The sequence below is a fragment of the Semicossyphus pulcher genome, unplaced genomic scaffold (genome assembly GCF_022749685.1).
Source record: "Semicossyphus pulcher isolate SPU_LCO1_2020_fin unplaced genomic scaffold, fSemPul1.0.p SCAF_5, whole genome shotgun sequence".
Classification (NCBI taxonomy): Eukaryota; Metazoa; Chordata; class Actinopteri; order Labriformes; family Labridae; genus Semicossyphus; species Semicossyphus pulcher.
This window is the reverse complement of record NW_027211726.1, coordinates 565,523-582,500: the sequence shown is the minus strand read 5'-3', so window position 1 is coordinate 582,500 and position 16,978 is coordinate 565,523. Positions and strand designations below refer to the sequence as shown.

General features: G+C 39.4%; 1 protein-coding gene across 1 annotated transcript in view; it reads right to left on the bottom strand.

The window, feature by feature from the left end:
- Window positions 1–16,430, bottom strand: part of plekho1a (pleckstrin homology domain containing, family O member 1a) — a 27,485-nt gene extending 11,055 nt beyond the window's left edge. The window contains exons 1-2 of the mRNA XM_069681972.1: window positions 16,232–16,430; window positions 9,781–9,930 (exon numbers count right to left, since the gene is read on the bottom strand). Coding sequence (XP_069538073.1) covers window positions 9,781–9,930; window positions 16,232–16,258 — 177 coding nt within the window. The 5' untranslated portion in view covers window positions 16,259–16,430. The remainder of the gene's footprint in view (window positions 1–9,780; window positions 9,931–16,231) is intronic.
- Window positions 16,431–16,978: the final 548 nt, after the last annotated feature.

Genomic DNA, 16,978 nt, shown 5'->3' with positions numbered 1-16,978 from the left:
TAAAACTACTGTTTAAACTACTGTTACTGTTTAAACTACTGTTACTGTTAAAACTACTGTTAAAACTAATGTTACTGTTAAAACTAATGTTACTGTTAAAACTACTGTTAAAACTACTGTTTAAACTACTGTTACTGTTAAAACTAATGTTACTGTTAAAACTACTGTTAAAACTAATGTTACTGTTTAAACTACTGTTACTGTTAAAACTAATGTTTCAACTGCTGTTACTGTTTAAACTAATGTTACTGTTAAAACTACTGTTTAAACTACTGTTACTGTTAAAACTACTGTTACTGTTAAAACTAATGTTTCAACTGCTGTTACTGTTTAAACTACTGTTACTGTTAAAACTAATGTTACTGTTAAAACTACTGTTAAAACTACTGTTTAAACTACTGTTACTGTTAAAACTAATGTTACTGTTAAAACTACTGTTAAAACTAATGTTACTGTTTAAACTACTGTTACTGTTAAAACTAATGTTTCAACTGCTGTTACTGTTTAAACTAATGTTACTGTTAAAACTACTGTTTAAACTACTGTTACTGTTAAAACTACTGTTACTGTTAAAACTAATGTTTCAACTGCTGTTACTGTTTAAACTACTGTTACTGTTAAAACTACTGTTTAAACTACTGTTACTGTTAAAACTAATGTTACTGTTAAAACTACTGTTTAAACTACTGTTACTGTTTAAACTACTGTTACTGTTAAAACTACTGTTAAAACTAATGTTACTGTTAAAACTAATGTTACTGTTAAAACTACTGTTTAAACTACTGTTTAAACTACTGTTACTGTTAAAACTAATGTTACTGTTAAAACTACTGTTAAAACTAATGTTACTGTTTAAACTACTGTTTAAACTACTGTTACTGTTTAAACTACTGTTACTGTTAAAACTAATGTTACTGTTAAAACTACTGTTAAAACTAATGTTACTGTTTAAACTACTGTTACTGTTAAAACTAATGTTACTGTTAAAACTACTGTTAAAACTACTGTTAAAACTAATGTTACTGTTTAAACTACTGTTACTGTTTAAACTACTGTTAAAACTACTGTTACTGTTAAAACTACTGTTTAAACTACTGTTACTGTTAAAACTAATGTTACTGTTAAAACTACTGTTTAAACTACTGTTACTGTTAAAACTACTGTTACTGTTACTGTTAAAACTACTGTTACTGTTAAAACTAATGTTACTGTTTAAACTACTGTTACTGTTAAAACTACTGTTTGAACTACTGTTACTGTTAAAACTAATGTTACTGTTACTGTTAAAACTACTGTTTAAACTACTGTTACTGTTAAAACTAATGTTACTGTTAAAACTAATGTTACTGTTACTGTTAAAACTAATGTTACTGTTTAAACTACTGTTTAAACTACTGTTACTGTTTAAACTAATGTTACTGTTAAAACTACTGTTACTGTTAAAACTACTGTTTCAACTACTGTTATTGTTTAAACTACTGTTTAAACTACTGTTACTGTTTAAACTACTGTTAAAACTACTGTTACTGTTAAAACTACTGTTACTGTTAAAACTACTGTTTAAACTACTGTTACTGTTAAAACTACTGTTACTGTTAAAACTACTGTTTAAACTACTGTTACTGTTAAAACTACTGTTACTGTTACTGTTAAAACTACTGTTAAAACTAATGTTACTGTTAAAACTACTGTTACTATTAAAACTAATGTTACTGTTAAAACTACTGTTTAAACTACTGTTACTGTTAAAACTACTGTTACTGTTACTGTTAAAACTACTGTTAAAACTACTGCTACTGTTAAAACTACTGTTACTGTTAAAACTACTGTTTAAACTACTGTTACTGTTTAAACTAATGTTACTGTTAAAACTACTGTTACTGTTAAAACTACTGTTTCAACTACTGTTACTGTTAAAACTACTGTTACTGTTAAAACTACTGTTTAAACTACTGTTACTGTTTAAACTACTGTTTAAACTACTGTTACTGTTAAAACTACTGTTACTGTTAAAACTACTGTTTAAACTACTGTTACTGTTAAAACTACTGTTACTGTTACTGTTAAAACTACTGTTAAAACTAATGTTACTGTTAAAACTACTGTTTAAACTACTGTTACTGTTAAAAGTACTGTTACTGTTACTGTTAAAACTACTGTTAAAACTACTGTTACTGTTAAAACTACTGTTTAAACTACTGTTACTGTTAAAACTACTGTTACTGTTAAAACTACTGTTAAAACTACTGTTTAAACTACTGTTACTGTTAAAACTACTGTTACTGTTACTGTTAAAACTACTGTTTAAACTACTGTTACTGTTAAAACTACTGTTACTCACACACTGCCCCTTTAATCTGAACCTTCAAACAGAAGTCAAACACACACACACACACACACACACAGATCAATCCCAATAAGCAGCAGTGAGACCATCCATCACTGTGTCGTTACGTGCCACTGCACATCAACCAGGTCTCATGGAATCTATGTGTGTGCGTGCGTGCGTGTTTGTGTGTAGAGGCTGGTGGTGTTGAACATTAGTCGATGTGATCAACATGAGCACAAAGCGACACTGTGACATCATCAAACTTTGATCAGCTGATGAGGACACGATGACGATGTAATTTACATCAGAGACTATTTAAAAGAGAAGCCGTGAAAAATGTTCTGTGATCAGATTCAAACTGAAATCATCGTCTCATCAGATCGACACTCGGACAACCTGAAACCTGCCACAGTATTGACGTCCCGCCCCTTCCTCTACCCGACACACACCTTCACCTTGTGGCCTTGGCGTGTTGGAGCCCTCAGGTGGGCTCAGTCTGCAGCAGAACAGCTTCTTGTGTCGGTCTGAAGCAGATGTTCACGCTGATGGAAAGTTCAATGACTGTAGTGTTAGTGTTAGTTACGTCTCCTCTCGCCGTTCCTCTTCTACTCTGCTACTCGGGAACAGAACGCTGCAGGAGCCCCATTTGTCCACAGAGCTGTCAATCATGAGGCCACGCCCCCTTTTTATAGCATCAAATAACTAATTAAAAGTAAACTTGTGATAAAAATGAACACTTGGACATAAATCAGCAGGATAAGAACTAACTATAATGACAGAAACCATGTTTGAGAAAAATGTATTTGACGTGTATTTAGATTTTATAGTTTGACTCATGTCCCATCTGTTAACATGGAGGAGGCGGGCTTTATGACCTATACTGCAGCCAGTCAGCAGGGGGCGACAGAGAGGGTGTGGCTTCACTTTTAGGGCGCTGGCATGTCGGCCATCTTTTTATACAGAATATCACCTGAACTCTAACTGCTGCATGTCTAACCCTGACCTTAACCTGACAGTAACCTTAAACTGAGTGTTACTCTCAGAGGTTTATAACATTTATTTTGTCCCTGTAAAGTCAGGGAGTCGACACAATGTCCCCACAACAGTACTACTTTAAGTTCAACACACACTTTCATCTGAAAGCACTGAAACATGCAAATGTACACAGACACACACACACACACACACAGACAGTGAGGTCTCCCTCAGGCTGCTGCTGAATTAAAGCGTTCTGGGTCAACGTTGGGCTGAAATAAGACGACTGATGATGAAAAAAAATCATAATTACATGAAACACACACACACACACACACACACGCACACACTCGTGGGTTCACATGAGTCATTATTCTTCATTCGACCTCCGGAGAAAGACGAGGGAAAAAAGTCAGTGCAGTGAAACAGAACTAAGTGGACTAAAATAAAACCTTTAACAGGAAACACAGAAACTCAACATCTTTTACGTTAATCAGAATGAAATGAATCCAGTGAGAACACATCATCATGTCAAATTATTTCTATTATTCATGTTTCCAGACCTGCTCTTTATTTAAATTATTTAAACAGCAGTGAAACAGGCTGTAATGGCTGCAACATAATCCTTGATGGGTCAAAGGTCGTCCACTAAAAGTTCTTGTTATTTCCACTGACAGGCTCAGATTGTTATTCTAAGTGTGTGACAACATGACAGAAAGGATCCCTACAGAGAAAAACCTTTTTGTTACAGAGGAAGAGGATTGTTTTAACCACACACAGACGTTACATCGCTCTCTGCACACACACCAGACTCCATTCATAAAAACACTGATTTAAGCTCACAGAACACAGGAGCTGCTGGTCTCATATATAGTTATATTTTGTGCTATTTTGTGTCACATAAATATTGTGTTGGATCAGAACTAACCATTTAAAACACCAAAATCACACAATAACACTAAACACTAACTGATCAAAGCAGCAGCTCCTGTGTTCTGTGAGGTAAAATCAGTGTTTTTATGAATGGAGTCTGGTGTGTTTGCAGAGAGCGATGTAACGTCTATCTATGTAAAGGTCTATCTCTGTAGGGATCCTTTCTGTCATGTTGTCTTTAACATGTCTCATGTCTGACGCACTCACAGAATCAGGCTGAGCTGAATGACGTCAGATTAATGTGTCCTAAAGGCTGCAGCAGCAAAAACTAAAGCAGGCACAGAGAAAGTAGATTATGTCATAAACACACTGTGACTGTAACACATTTCTCATGTCAGTAGCATCTGCTCACTCAAAATAAATCTAATGTTCTCTCAGTGTTCAGGAGTCTGAGCTGCAGCTTCTCTCACTGTGAACGTCAGCTGCTCTCACTAACTACTAACCACTTTAAACTAGTTATTAACTACATCAGATTGCACTATTTAAGCTTAACAATTGTCTCAGCTTGTAAAGACTCTAATGTGTCAGTTTGTTGCTAAGAAACTTCTGTTGCACTGTCCAATCAGGAGCAAGCAGCTCTGTAAACAGGAAGTCTCTGTAGCATCAAGAGCGTGCATAACATGCAGACACAACAGTTTAAGAAGCTAACAGAAAAAGCTAACAAAAAATATTTCTGTCTCTTTGCATGAAGACATCTCTGTGTTGTAGTATATATACAGGTTATAATGACAGGTAAATATCTCATTATGCTAAGCTAACTGATAGTAATTAGCAAAGCATTTGGTTATTTGAGGTCTCTCGTAAAATTTGAAATCTTCCAGTTTGTCATTATTAAACATTTATTAAGTTTCAGGTCAGAAATGTCGACTGTTCTCCACATGACCTCTTTTACACAAAACGGCTCAGATGTTAGCATGCTAATGTTAGCTCTGGCAGTTAGCTACACAACTGTTACACCTGCAGTAAGCTGCTATAAATATGTATCTCTATGTAACAACTGGTTTACTAGTACAACCTGTTTTAATTTAGTGATGACAAAAGTTAGCGCTGATGTTAGCATGAAGCTAAGCTAACAGCAGCTGACAAATAGAGGTTTAAAATCTCACACTGTGTCTGTGCAGTGAAGAGTGTTTACAGACTCATAGAGAGCAGCGTGACTCACTCTGTGTGCACTTACATAACTTCCTGTTATATAAATACAATGTGCAGCTGCAGAGTCACTGAACACTCAGCACTTAAACATCCACACACACCCGCTGCACCTGAACACATCACGGAGGTACACCTGTCCTCTGTGACACCTTCAGGGACTCACCAACAATCTGACATTTTGAATCACTCACATGTCCATCACAGTCCTCTCTCTGTCTGCAGAGCGAAGACTGAATGACACCAACGAAGAAGAACAACAAGAAGAAGAAGGAGAAGAATAAGAAGAAGCAGAGGAGGGAGGGAGGAGAAGAAGAGGAAGGAGGAGAAGAAGGAGTTTGAAACTGGTGTTGAGTTCAGGGACACTCAGCTCCTCGCAGTGAATATATCATCAGGTTCATCCTTAATCAGAGCTCCTGTTTTTTAAGATGTCACAGTGAATGAAGCTTTTTACTGAATAAGAACATTTATATAAAAACACCACAGAAGAAGAAGGAAGAGTATCCCCCCTGTAATCAGTTCAAATGGTTTCTCCCAGTTTGAATTAACACAAGGACGCTTCAAATAATTAAAGATCATCTGGACGTTTGTGTCCTGAAACACATCAGCTTCAAACTGCATGAGACTGTTTGATTTCACCAGCTGATGATTTAAAAAGTAGACTGAGGAGGAAGAGCCAATGAGAGGCTGTGGTGTAGCTGATGATGAAGGTGCAGACAGGAAGTGACTGGTTCAGTCTGCACACAGTTGTTGTAGCCTGCAGATGTGCCAAGTCTGCCCCATAAGAACTACAAGTTAAAGTCTACTTCCTGTTCGGTTAACAAGGACAGAACGATACACGCTGAGTCTATAGTAGTGATACGATGAGCAACAGGTCGCTCCACAGGACTCACAAAGAGACGCTACAGGTGTGAGAAGGATCTGCTTTCTCTGTGCTCGTTTTAAAGGTCCTCAGGCCTCAGGTGTACTCTGCGTCACCTGGTAACAGTCAAGGATGAAGAAGAGAGTCGGCTGCTGGATGCTTCCCTCAGGAGGAGGTGGAGCCCAAACACAGAGCTCACAGAGAGAGAGAGAGGAAGGGACCAGCCGTTTGATCGACAGGTCACCTGATCACATGCATCAGTGTGTAGTTCAGTGTGTAGTTCAGTGTGTAGTTCAGTGTGTAGTTTCAGTGTGTAGTTCAGTGTGTAGTTCAGTGTGTAGTTTCAGTGTTTCAGTGTGTAGTTTCAGTGTGTAGTTCAGTGTGTAGTTTCAGTGTGTAGTTCAGTGTGTAGTTCAGTGTGTAGTTTCAGTGTTTCAGTGTGTAGTTCAGTGTGTAGTTCAGTGTGTAGTTTCAGTGTGTAGTTTCAGTGTTTCAGTGTGTAGTTCAGTGTGTAGTTCAGTGTGTAGTTCAGTGTGTAGTTCAGTGTGTAGTTTCAGTGTGTAGTTCAGTGTGTAGTTCAGTGTGTAGTTTCAGTGTGTAGTTCAGTGTGTAGTTTCAGTGTGTAGTTCAGTGTGTAGTTTCGGTGCTTCAGTGTGTAGTTTCAGTGTGTAGTTCAGTGTGTAGTTTCAGTGTGTAGTTCAGTGTGTAGTTCAGTGTGTAGTTCAGTGTGTAGTTTCAGTGTTTCAGTGTGTAGTTTCAGTGTGTAGTTCAGTGTGTAGTTTCAGTGTTTCAGTGTGTAGTTTCAGTGTGTAGTTCAGTGTGTAGTTTCAGTGTGTAGTTCAGTGTGTAGTTCAGTGTGTAGTTTCAGTGTTTCAGTGTGTAGTTTCAGTGTGTAGTTCAGTGTGTAGTTCAGTGTGTAGTTTCAGTTTGTAGTTCAGTGTGTAGTTTCAGTGTTTCAGTGTGTAGTTCAGTGTGTAGTTCAGTGTGTAGTTTCAGTGTGTAGTTCAGTGTGTAGTTCAGTGTGTAGTTTCAGTGTGTAGTTCAGTGTGTAGTTTCAGTTTGTAGTTCAGTGTGTAGTGTCAGTTTGTAGTTCAGTGTGTAGTTCAGTTTGTAGTTTCAGTGTTTCAGTGTGTAGTTTCAGTGTGTAGTTCAGTGTGTAGTTCAGTGTGTAGTTTCAGTGTTTCAGTGTGTAGTTTCAGTTTGTAGTTCAGTGTGTAGTTTCAGTTTGTAGTTTCAGTGTGTAGTTTCAGTGTGTAGTTCAGTTTGTAGTTTCAGTTTGTAGTTTCAGTGTTTCAGTGTGTAGTTTCAGTTTGTAGTTCAGTGTGTAGTTTCAGTTTGTAGTTTCAGTGTGTAGTTTCAGTGTGTAGTTCAGTGTGTAGTTTCAGTTTGTAGTTTCAGTGTTTCAGTGTGTAGTTTCAGTGTGTAGTTCAGTTTGTAGTTTCAGTGTGTAGTTTCAGTGTTTCAGTTTGTAGTTCAGTGTGTATTTTCAGTTTGTAGTTCAGTGTGTAGTTTCAGTGTTTCAGTGTGTAGTTTCAGTGTGTAGTTCAGTTTGTAGTTTCAGTGTGTAGTTTCAGTGTGTAGTTCAGTTTGTAGTTTCAGTGTGTAGTTTCAGTGTGTAGTTCAGTTTGTAGTTTCAGTGTGTAGTTCAATGTGTAGTTTCAGTGTGTAGTTCAGTGTGTAGTTCAGTGTGTATTTTCAGTGTGTAGTTTCAGTGTGTAGTTTCAGTGTTTCAGTGTGTAGTTTCAGTGTGTAGTTCAGTGTGTAGTTTCAGTGTTTCAGTGTGTAGTTTCAGTGTGTAGTTCAGTGTGTAGTTTCAGTGTGTAGTTTCAGTGTTTCAGTGTGTAGTTTCAGTGTGTAGTTCAGTGTGTAGTTTCAGTGTGTAGTTTCAGTGTTTCAGTGGGTAGTTCAGTGTGTAGTTTCAGTGTGTAGTTTCAGTTTGTAGTTCAGTGTGTAGTTTCAGTGTGTAGTTTCAGTTTGTAGTTCAGTGTGTAGTTTCAGTGTGTAGTTTCAGTGTTTCAGTGGGTAGTTCAGTGTGTAGTTCAGTGTGTAGTTTCAGTGTGTAGTTCAGTGTGTAGTTTCAGTGTTTCAGTGGGTAGTTCAGTGTGTAGTTTCAGTTTGTAGTTCAGTGTGTAGTTTCAGTGTGTAGTTTCAGTGTTTCAGTGGGTAGTTCAGTGTGTAGTTTCAGTGTGTAGTTTCAGTGTGTAGTTTCAGTGTGTAGTTTCAGTGTTTCAGTGGGTAGTTCAGTGTGTAGTTTCAGTGTGTAGTTTCAGTTTGTAGTTTCAGTTTGTAGTTTCAGTGTGTAGTTCAGTTTGTAGTTTCAGTGTGTAGTTTCAGTGTTTCAGTGGGTAGTTCAGTGTGTAGTTTCAGTGTGTAGTTTCAGTGTTTCAGTGTGTAGTTTCAGTGTGTAGTTCAGTGTGTAGTTTCAGTGTGTAGTTTCAGTGTTTCAGTGTGTAGTTTCAGTGTGTAGTTCAGTGTGTAGTTTCAGTGTGTAGTTTCAGTGTTTCAGTGTGTAGTTTCAGTGTGTAGTTCAGTGTGTAGTTTCAGTGTGTAGGAGGAGCAGAAGGGCGTCAAGTCATCTCTGAACACGCTGAGTCAGACCCAGAGATCAGGTGACCTGTGATGTCACAGCGGGCCTTTATAAAAACTAAATGTCCTGAAAGAGACCAGAGATATATTTGGAGAGACACACACACACACACACACACACACACACACACACACACACACACACACATTATCTAACACACAGGGAGGCTGCAGGCTGAGCAGTCAGCACGTGTTGCAGAATCAAAGATCTTCATCTGACACAGCTGAGCCTCCAGCCACACACACCAACACACACATGCACATACACACATACACTAAACAACACACAAAAGCTGGACTGTGATTGGAGGAGCTGCATGTTGCACTCCAATCTCTGCAGAAACATTGAATCAGGTTATTTACTAAAGAGAAGGAATTAGAGATACAAGAAAGGATGGAGCAAAAAAAGGAAGAAGGGAGAGAAAAGAAGAAGAGTGAAATAAAAAGGATGAGAAAATAGGGAGCGAGGGAAGAAAGCAAAGAAGAAGAAGGAAGAGAGAAAAAGAAGGAGGGGTGAAAAAGGGGAGGGATGAGAAAAGGATGGTGAATGGGAAAAAAGTATTGATGAAGAAAGGAAGAAATGAATAAAAGAAAAGATTCAACACACAAATGCTTTACAAAAACAGGAAGCCGCTCTGACAGCAAACAGCTGCTGACTGCCAGACACATTACCCACAATCCTCTCTGTCCTATCCAACACTCAGAGCCAGAGGACCTGCCACACATTACCCACAATCCTCTCTGTCCTGTCCAACATGCTGACATCACCAGCTCCTCAAACAGTCTCACACTCTGACTGATGTTTTCATGCTTCCAGGATTTCACACAGACACACACACTCACAGTAAAAATACTCACTGTGTGTACACTAAATATACTCTATGTGTACTTTAAACACGGCATACATCCTGAATGTGTATTTATACTGTGTATAGAGTATAAGTACCTCCTTGTCGGAGACGTAGAGGCGCTCTCCTCTCAGCATCACGTAGCGGTTCCTCCACAGCTCCCTGAAGATCCCGCGGCCGCAGAACTTCCTGATCCAGCCCGCCTTCTCCGGCTGCAGGGGAGGGGGCTGACCCGAGTCCTGGACGCCCTGACACAAAACATAAAAAACATTATGAAAAAACACAACAAAGAGCCGGAAAAAAAACACAATGACAGCAGGACGTGGAGATGGATGATGAAGAAGAAGAAACATGGAGTCTACAGCAGGATGATGAAGAAGAAGAAGAAACATGGAGTCTACAGCAGGATGATGAAGAAGAAGAAACATGGAGTCTACAGCAGGATGATGAAGAAGAAGAAACATGGAGTCTACAGCAGGATGATGAAGAAGAAGAAGAAACATGGAGTCTACAGCAGGATGATGAAGAAGAAGAAACATGGAGTCTACAGCAGGATGATGAAGAAGAAGAAGAAACATGGAGTCTACAGCAGGATGATGAAGAAGAAGAAACATGGAGTCTACAGCAGGATGATGAAGAAGAAGAAACATGGAGTCTACAGCAGGATGATGAAGAAGAAGAAACATGGAGTCTACAGCAGGATGATGAAGAAGAAGAAACATGGAGTCTACAGCAGGATGATGAAGAAGAAGAAGAAACATGGAGTCTACAGCAGGATGATGAAGAAGAAGAAACATGGAGTCTACAGCAGGATGATGAAGAAGAAGAAGAAACATGGAGTCTACAGCAGGATGATGAAGAAGAAGAAACATGGAGTCTACAGCTGGATGATGAAGAAGAAGAAGAAACATGGAGTCTACAGCAGGATGATGATGAAGAAGAAACATGGAGTCTACAGCAGGATGAAGAAGAAGAAGAAACATGGAGTCTACAGCTGGATGATGAAGAAGAAGAAGAAACATGGAGTCTACAGCAGGATGATGAAGAAGAAGAAACATGGAGTCTACAGCAGGATGATGAAGAAGAAGAAACATGGAGTCTACAGCAGGATGATGAAGAAGGAGAAACATGGAGTCTACAGCAGGATGAAGAAGAAGAAGAAACATGGAGTCTACAGCAGGATGATGAAGAAGAAGAAGAAACATGGAGTCTACAGCAGGATGATGAAGAAGAAACATGGAGTCTACAGCAGGATGATGAAGAAGAAGAAACATGGAGTCTACAGCAGGATGATGAAGAAGAAGAAACATGGAGTCTACAGCAGGATGATGAAGAAGAAGAAACATGGAGTCTACAGCAGGATGATGAAGAAGAAGAAACATGGAGTCTACAGCAGGATGAAGAAGAAGAAGAAACATGGAGTCTACAACAGGATGATGAAGAAGAAGAAACATGGAGTCTACAGCAGGATGATGAAGAAGAAGAAGAAACATGGAGTCTACAGCAGGATGATGAAGAAGAAGAAACATGGAGTCTACAGCAGGATGATGAAGAAGAAGAAACATGGAGTCTACAGCTGGATGATGAAGAAGAAGAAGAAACATGGAGTCTACAGCAGGATGAAGAAGAAGAAGAAACATGGAGTCTACAGCAGGATGATGAAGAAGAAGAAACATGGAGTCTACAGCAGGATGATGAAGAAGAAGAAACATGGAGTCTACAGCAGGATGATGAAGAAGAAGAAGAAACATGGAGTCTACAGCAGGATGATGAAGAAGAAGAAACATGGAGTCTACAGCAGGATGATGAAGAAGAAGAAGAAACATGGAGTCTACAGCAGGATGATGAAGAAGAAGAAACATGGAGTCTACAGCAGGATGATGAAGAAGAAGAAACATGGAGTCTACAGCAGGATGATGAAGAAGAAGAAACATGGAGTCTACAGCTGGATGATGAAGAAGAAGAAGAAACATGGAGTCTACAGCAGGATGATGAAGAAGAAGAAACATGGAGTCTACAGCAGGATGATGAAGAAGAAGAAGAAACATGGAGTCTACAGCAGGATGATGAAGAAGAAGAAACATGGAGTCTACAGCAGGATGATGAAGAAGAAGAAACATGGAGTCTACAGCAGGATGATGAAGAAGAAGAAACATGGAGTCTACAGCAGGATGATGATGAAGAAGAAACATGGAGTCTACAGCAGGATGATGAAGAAGAAGAAACATGGAGTCTACAGCAGGATGATGAAGAAGAAGAAACATGGAGTCTACAGCAGGATGAAGAAGAAGAAGAAACATGGAGTCTACAGCAGGATGAAGAAGAAGAAGAAACATGGAGTCTACAGCAGGATGATGATGAAGAAGAAACATGGAGTCTACAGCAGGATGATGAAGAAGAAGAAACATGGAGTCTACAGCAGGATGAAGAAGAAGAAGAAACATGGAGTCTACAGCAGGATGATGAAGAAGAAGAAACATGGAGTCTACAGCAGGATGATGAAGAAGAAGAAACATGGAGTCTACAGCTGGATGATGAAGAAGAAGAAGAAACATGGAGTCTACAGCAGGATGATGAAGAAGAAGAAACATGGAGTCTACAGCAGGATGATGAAGAAGAAGAAACATGGAGTCTACAGCAGGATGATGAAGAAGAAGAAACATGGAGTCTACAGCAGGATGATGAAGAAGAAGAAACATGGAGTCTACAGCAGGATGAAGAAGAAGAAGAAACATGGAGTCTACAGCAGGATGAAGAAGAAGAAGAAACATGGAGTCTACAGCACGATGATGAAGAAGAAGAAACATGGAGTCTACAGCAGGATGATGAAGAAGAAGAAACATGGAGTCTACAGCAGGATGAAGAAGAAGAAGAAACATGGAGTCTACAGCACGATGATGAAGAAGAAACATGGAGTCTACAGCAGGATGATGAAGAAGAAGAAACATGGAGTCTACAGCTGGATGATGAAGAAGAAGAAGAAACATGGAGTCTACAGCAGGATGAAGAAGAAGAAGAAACATGGAGTCTACAGCAGGATGATGAAGAAGAAGAAACATGGAGTCTACAGCAGGATGAAGAAGAAGAAGAAACATGGAGTCTACAGCACGATGATGAAGAAGAAACATGGAGTCTACAGCAGGATGATGAAGAAGAAGAAACATGGAGTCTACAGCTGGATGATGAAGAAGAAGAAGAAACATGGAGTCTACAGCAGGATGATGAAGAAGAAGAAACATGGAGTCTACAGCAGGATGATGAAGAAGAAGAAACATGGAGTCTACAGCAGGATGATGAAGAAGAAGAAACATGGAGTCTACAGCAGGATGATGAAGAAGAAGAAACATGGAGTCTACAGCACGATGATGAAGAAGAAACATGGAGTCTACAGCAGGATGATGAAGAAGAAGAAACATGGAGTCTACAGCTGGATGATGAAGAAGAAGAAGAAACATGGAGTCTACAGCAGGATGATGAAGAAGAAGAAACATGGAGTCTACAGCAGGATGATGAAGAAGAAGAAACATGGAGTCTACAGCTGGATGATGAAGAAGAAGAAGAAACATGGAGTCTACAGCAGGATGATGAAGAAGAAGAAACATGGAGTCTACAGCAGGATGATGAAGAAGAAGAAACATGGAGTCTACAGCAGGATGATGAAGAAGAAGAAACATGGAGTCTACAGCAGGATGAAGAAGAAGAAGAAACATGGAGTCTACAGCAGGATGAAGAAGAAGAAGAAACATGGAGTCTACAGCAGGATGAAGAAGAAGAAGAAACATGGAGTCTACAGCACGATGATGAAGAAGAAGAAACATGGAGTCTACAGCAGGATGATGAAGAAGAAGAAACATGGAGTCTACAGCAGGATGATGAAGAAGAAGAAACATGGAGTCTATAGCACGATGATGAAGAAGAAACATGGAGTCTACAGCAGGATGATGAAGAAGAAGAAACATGGAGTCTACAGCACGATGATGAAGAAGAAACATGGAGTCTACAGCACGATGATGAAGAAGAAACATGGAGTCTACAGCAGGATGATGAAGAAGAAGAAACATGGAGTCTACAGCACGATGATGAAGAAGAAACATGGAGTCTACAGCAGGATGATGAAGAAGAAGAAACATGGAGTCTACAGCTGGATGATGAAGAAGAAGAAGAAACATGGAGTCTACAGCAGGATGATGAAGAAGAAGAAACATGGAGTCTACAGCAGGATGATGAAGAAGAAGAAACATGGAGTCTACAGCAGGATGATGAAGAAGAAGAAACATGGAGTCTACAGCAGGATGATGAAGAAGAAGAAACATGGAGTCTACAGCACGATGATGAAGAAGAAACATGGAGTCTACAGCAGGATGATGAAGAAGAAGAAACATGGAGTCTACAGCAGGATGATGAAGAAGAAGAAGAAACATGGAGTCTACAGCAGGATGATGAAGAAGAAGAAACATGGAGTCTACAGCAGGATGATGAAGAAGAAGAAACATGGAGTCTACAGCAGGATGATGAAGAAGAAGAAACATGGAGTCTACAGCAGGATGAAGAAGAAGAAGAAACATGGAGTCTACAGCAGGATGAAGAAGAAGAAGAAACATGGAGTCTACAACAGGATGATGAAGAAGAAGAAACATGGAGTCTACAGCAGGATGATGAAGAAGAAGAAACATGGAGTCTACAGCAGGATGATGAAGAAGAAGAAACATGGAGTCTACAGCAGGATGATGAAGAAGAAGAAACATGGAGTCTACAGCAGGATGAAGAAGAAGAAGAAACATGGAGTCTACAGCAGGATGATGAAGAAGAAGAAACATGGAGTCTACAGCAGGATGATGAAGAAGAAGAAGAAACATGGAGTCTACAGCAGGATGATGAAGAAGAAGAAACATGGAGTCTACAGCACGATGATGAAGAAGAAACATGGAGTCTACAGCAGGATGATGAAGAAGAAGAAACATGGAGTCTACAGCACGATGATGAAGAAGAAGAAACATGGAGTCTACAGCAGGATGATGATGAAGAAGAAACATGGAGTCTACAGCTGGATGATGAAGAAGAAGAAACATGGAGTCTACAACAGGATGATGATGAAGAAGAAACATGGAGTCTACAGCAGGATGAAGAAGAAGAAGAAGAAACATGGAGTCTACAGCCGGAAGAAAAAGAAGAGCAGAGGTGAGGAGGAGGAGGAGGAGGAGGAGGAGGAGTGTGAGTTTGACCTACTTTCATTACACAACTACAGGAAGCTGAAAACACCAATGAAGAAGAAGCAGCAGGTTCGAGTGCTGTAGAGATATCACAAAGTTCATGTTTGTTTGTCGGCGTTTATGAAGACACTCTTAACTTTACTGCTTCACGGCTGAAACCGCCACCAGACTTCCTGCAGATTTTCAAATTGAAGTTACCTGACTGTTGATCGATTGTCACACTGACCATCAGAATGTGTTGTTGGTGTTGGTGTGTTTGCAGTGAGAGAGGAGTTCAGCACATGTAGGATGTGACGTTTTCCCGTCCCTGCTCCATAAATCTCAGTTATTTTTCTTTCATGTTTTTATAATAATATTAATTATGTTTCATATTAATATTTACTGTAGACGTCACTTCTCTTTGTGCCTCCTGACTGAAGTCATTTCTGTCTTCTTACAGTGAGTCTGCAAATAATGCAGCAGAGCATCTCCTGTGTCCTGTGAGGTAAAATCAGTGTTTTTCTGAATGGAGTCTGGTGTGTGTGCAGAGAGCGATGTAACGTCTGTGTGTGGTTAAAACAATCATCTTCCTCTGTAACAAAAAGGTCTATCTCTGTAGGGATCCTTTCTGTCATGTTGTCACACACTTAGAATAACAATCTGAGCCTGTCAGTGGAAACAACAAGAACTTTTAGTGGACGACCTTTGACCCATCAAGGATTATGTTGCAGCCATTACAGTCTGTTTTACACAAATACTGAGGTTTAAAATCAGCTCATCACATTATTAATGATTCAAAGAAAAGAATATTATATTTATATTATAGAATAATATATATTTTATATATAAATATAATCATTCATCTTTATTTAAGCAGTCACAGCTCCTCTGTCACACATCAGTGTTTTTATGTTTTATCTGAAACGTTTTCAGGAAACACATTCAGCTCCTGTTTCTGTTCATCATGCTAATATTAAATATATGTGAAGTTTATGTGTCTATTACTAAAGCAGGATGGTGGTGGTGATGTGCACTGATTAGCATAAACCTGCAGACAGCACGAGGAGAGCACTATCACAAGTGTTTCACTGATTCAAACACAGAACAATGTTCGTGCTTTATCATATTTACAGATTATTTAAACATCCTGCAGGTTTTAACATGAAATAAAAAAGATGTGTCAGTAGTTTCTTTGATGTTTTATATAAACAGACACAGAATGATCATCTCTCTGTTACACAGCTCATCTGATGAACAGATGAAAGGATGAAGGATGAATTAGTGATGAACGGATGAATGGATAAATGAATGAAGATGGAACGCGCTCGGTAATAAATAAAGATGTGATTCCCGCTCCTACCCGTCTGCTCGGGTTGCTCCTCTTCATCCTCCTCCTCCTCTTCTCCGCTCCTCTGGGGCTCTCAGGACGATCACACCGACGGGGAGGAGGTTCGGCCCGGTCCGGCCCGGCGGGAGGTTCGGCCCGGCCCCGGTAGCTCTGTGCCCGGTGGGTCCTGGTGTCGGTGAGTCCGTCAGTCCGCCCGGTGCCTCCTCAGCTCCGCGTCTGTTGTCTGAACCGAGGTAGCATCCTCCCGGTGTGTGTGTGTGTGTGTGTGTGTGTGGAGGCAGATGCTCTCACTCTTTCACTCTCTCTCTCTCTCTCTCTTTGAACGCTCGTGCACGCGCTGTGACAAGCGGACGTGCACGGTAGCCTACATTCCGGTGAAGGGGCCTGACGGCGCCATCTAGCGGCGCAGTAACACCTCGAACAAAGAAACAATCTTCACAGGAGTATTATGAGTATCGATCAGCACGTGACAATAATCCAAATGTTTAGATTTAAAATGTGTAATGTGTTTTTTTTAAACCAGTGAAGTTATGAGATATTTCAACAAAAGCTACTTATTCTTGATTTATATTTAAAAGATCATTTTTTCAGAGTTTAACTTCAATAATTTTAGTTAAACTGTGAAACTTCACATTTAAGTTAAATGAAGTATTTTGTATTTGTTTTGTACGGAGGCACAACATTTATATTATGATATTTTTGAAAACATGATGTATGGAAGCCGATAAATACCAGGAAAGAAAAAAATATGAAAAGTTT